Here is a 3644-nt window from a genome sequence, read left to right as displayed (position 1 = left end):
GTTATACTACATAGTATAGCATCTTTTGCAGCCCCTAGATGCAGTAGGAGAAACACAATAATACACTGATTTATTCTATTATTCTTCAATGACATCTTTTCTAGACTGACTTGCAATAAAATAAAACCATAAAATCACTACATATAGTAAAACACTCATATAATAAAAATGAAGAGCAGATTTAAGTCTCATATTACTAAAAATCAAATATAAAAATGCAAAAAGCCTTTGACAATAAAAAGGCACTCATCTAGGACTAAAAAGATACCAAAGAAGATCCCAGCAAGTTTTCTTGAAGAAAAACATTCTGTTATAAGGATGCTGCTACTATTGGTATTTACTGTATCTCCTTAAGAATTAATGTAATAATAACATACTTCTAAGAGTTCCTTCTCTTCGTTCTTGATTACCTAGATCTAGATCTACAACCTTCTGAAATCATTCCTGAAACTTTGCTTACCTTAATGAAGCCTTACAAACAAAACCACACCCGTCCGTACACAGTGATGGAAGAAACTACCATAAGGCTCCCTAGAGATTTTCCTTACAGGTAAATGACACTTTGGCCCCATACAGACTGCCAAAATAAAGCTGCTTCGGGTCACTTTGGAGGTATGATGTTTAAATGATGCATGCGTCCTAAGACTCTGGAAGCTGCACCCAAGCTGCGCTCCAGTCTTTAGGACTGGATAGTGGCTTTGACACGGCTTTGGGACTCTTAGGACGCATGAATCATGTAAACAGCATACCTCCAATGTGACCCAAAGCAGCTTTATTTTGTCCTGTTTGTATGGGGCCATAATTACTTTTTTTTCAATCTACATTTTAAAGCTCATTTTGTCCTATCGTGTTTTGAAATGCTCTTCAGTCATTCATACAAATTAAAGTTCATTTCCCCTTAAATTAATGAGGGGCATATCAGGTACTATGATTATACTGGTTTATATTCTGTTGGTACAGAAGGTTAAAGAGGATAGTTATATCAAATACAGTGAAGATGAGTGGTGCAGATTGGATTGCTTCCCCACTTCATTTTGCTTTTTCAGATTTACCTTCAGAGCTCCACCTTTGACCAATCCTTCAGAATATTAACTGCTTCATTTGTCCTACTTCACCTCATAATGTCTTAAAGATACAATAACTTAGCCTTCCTTGTTTATCTATCCTTCTAGAATTTACCCAAAACACTGAACTTCAGTTGGCAGGGTTTTATATTTCCTGAGCAAATGAAATACATTATTATTTTTTTCTCCCTGGGAAAGCAAGAATCTTCTCATTCGTTGTCCAAGGACCATGGTTATACATTTTAACCCTCTTCCTGGCTGCTCCGTCCCTCCTGGGCTTTTTTCCTCCACCAAGAAAAACTTGAGGAAGAGGGAGGAGGAGTGTATGCCAGCGGGCTTAACATTCACAAATAATCAAAACTGCAAATGCTATGTCCGCAAATTCGGAGGGACAACTGTAGTTAAATTTTCAAAAGACTGGGAATTGTCCTCTACTTCACTGTTATATTCATTTAAGTGTGTCTGAAGAAACAGAAGAGAACAAAGTGATGATCATATCATCCAAGCCAACCATTACAATCAGAAATTGGTAATTATAGTATTATTGCTGCATCAGAACTCACAGCAGCCAGAACCAAAGGCCTACCTAGTCCAATACAGTAGCCAACCAGTTGCTTATGGGAAGCCTACCAACAGGACATGAGTGCAGCTACAACGGAGTTTATCAGACAAAGGAAATTGGAAGTATAATCCAATGACAATCTGAACAATCATGGGGTTTCACGTTATTGCGTGATAAACTACCACATGCAAATTCAGGCAATGGGAAGTCAGTCCGAGCGCAATCATGGGGTTTCACGTTATTGCGTGAGAGGTGATCAAACACAAATTCAGGCAATGGCATGCTATTTTCGGGCAATGGGAAGCCAGTTCGAACGCAATTTGCATTCACATAAATTTGCTGAACTAGTGAATTCACGTGAATGCGTTCTGACCCCACTTTCTTTTCATGCAAAATTAAGAGACATTCCTCAGGTGTGATATAAGTCCAACATCCACTTCATACTCCCCATATCATTACCAAAGCATTTTTGTCCAGACATTTTGACCAGAAAGTATTTTGAAAAGAATAAAGGGCAGTTATGCACACTTGGCTTATTAGGCAGAAAGGCTGAAGTGTCTGATCCTGCTCATCTTTTCATGGAAGCATGTCACATTGTGTTTAGGGGGTTTGACTTCCAGAAGTATACACACAGGACTGCAGTCTGAGACCCAAAACATCTGCTTTGTTAATTGAACATGTAACTCCATAAACTGTGCTTCAGCTTGCCTTCTGAGAATTCCTCTTCATGCTGTATTAATTATTGTAACCTCTTGTATTTATAGGCTGGCCTGGGGAACACCAACCACAGAAGATCTGGGCATAAAGCTGTATTGCCCCAAGATGAAGTTAAGTAAGGAACATAAAATAAGTGGCCTGCCTGTTGAGAAAAAGCTGGAACCAACAAAATCGATCCCAGTAAAAGGGTATGTTTAGAACATAACACTCACCCTTATACAACCATGCCTTTGCCAGCCTTTCCCCACCACGCTCACCACTCCCTTGTGGAAGACATGTCACTCTCACTGCTGTCAGAAGTCATGGATTATATGTAAATTGTAAAAGTAGAATGACCTTTCATTTCATTTTTATGGGTTTTGTTTTGTTTTGAGAGAGGATGATGCCAAGAGAGTTCTCTTTAAAGGAAAACAAAATGAAATTCTATTGCCTCAGAGAAAAATTTAAAATTAAAATTCATTGGACTTCTTGTAGTTTCAGAATAAACAAATTCGCAATGCCAGTTCAAGGCTAGCTGTCCCTCATCACCTTGTTTTCACTTCCCCTTTATGAATCTTAAATAAGCAGAAAACGATTCCTGCTATGTTGGAATGTAAAACAAAACTTTATTTGAGCATCTACTCATTAATTCATAGCACTGGTAATTCATGCTCATCAATCTTCCTTTGGCTTGATTTGGCTTGATTAAAAGGGGGGGAAATACAGTGTCCCTCCTCCCTCAACTAGATTTCTTAATATCTATTGTCCTTCAACACAGGAAAAATAAAGAGGCTCTAACTTTGTTCTGTCACTTTTTCCACTTAACCTAAACTGTTGCTGATGACAACAGAAAGGCCTTGCAAGATGGCTCACAGCTGACAAGCTGTTGTTCATTTTAAAGGAGACCCAAGAAACTGTTTCTCATGACAGGGAAGAATGAGGGCACTGCAGAAAAGTCTCTGTTATTGGCACAGCTATCATGAAGAAAGTTTTAGGGGAAAGGTAATTATTTGTGGGAACCAATGGCACCAAGCAAATGCATTCAAGCTTGTTGGAGGATGAAGCCTTCAGTTCATCGTCATTAAGCTTCCAATCCAAGTTCATTACTATCGGTAACAACCAATAATAACAACAGAGTTTAATATTCTGAAAGATCTCCTTGCCATTATTAGACAAAAGTAATACAGTCGGAAGTAAGGTAATCTCAATACTTTAAAAGCACCTTTTTGGTGTCTCTGCTTTTAATTCTTTTTTGGACTCACTGTCACCTCTATCTATCTATCTATCTATCTATCTATCTATCTATCTATCTATCTATCTAT

The 3644-nt window shown here is 38.1% G+C and overlaps 1 protein-coding gene across 1 annotated transcript in view; it reads left to right on the top strand.

The window, feature by feature from the left end:
• The first annotated feature begins 420 nt into the window (after positions 1-420).
• C2H3orf22 (chromosome 2 C3orf22 homolog) overlaps positions 421-3644 on the top strand; it is a 4844-nt gene continuing 1620 nt past the window's right edge. The window contains exons 1-2 of the mRNA XM_042450003.1: positions 421-550; positions 2391-2531. Of these exons, the coding sequence (XP_042305937.1) occupies positions 465-550; positions 2391-2531 (227 nt within the window). The 5' untranslated portion in view covers positions 421-464. The remainder of the gene's footprint in view (positions 551-2390; positions 2532-3644) is intronic.

Source organism: Sceloporus undulatus, chromosome 2 (assembly GCF_019175285.1).
Source record: "Sceloporus undulatus isolate JIND9_A2432 ecotype Alabama chromosome 2, SceUnd_v1.1, whole genome shotgun sequence".
Classification (NCBI taxonomy): Eukaryota; Metazoa; Chordata; class Lepidosauria; order Squamata; family Phrynosomatidae; genus Sceloporus; species Sceloporus undulatus.
The sequence above is the reverse complement of the archived record's forward strand: the minus strand, read 5'-3'. Positions and strand labels throughout refer to the sequence as shown.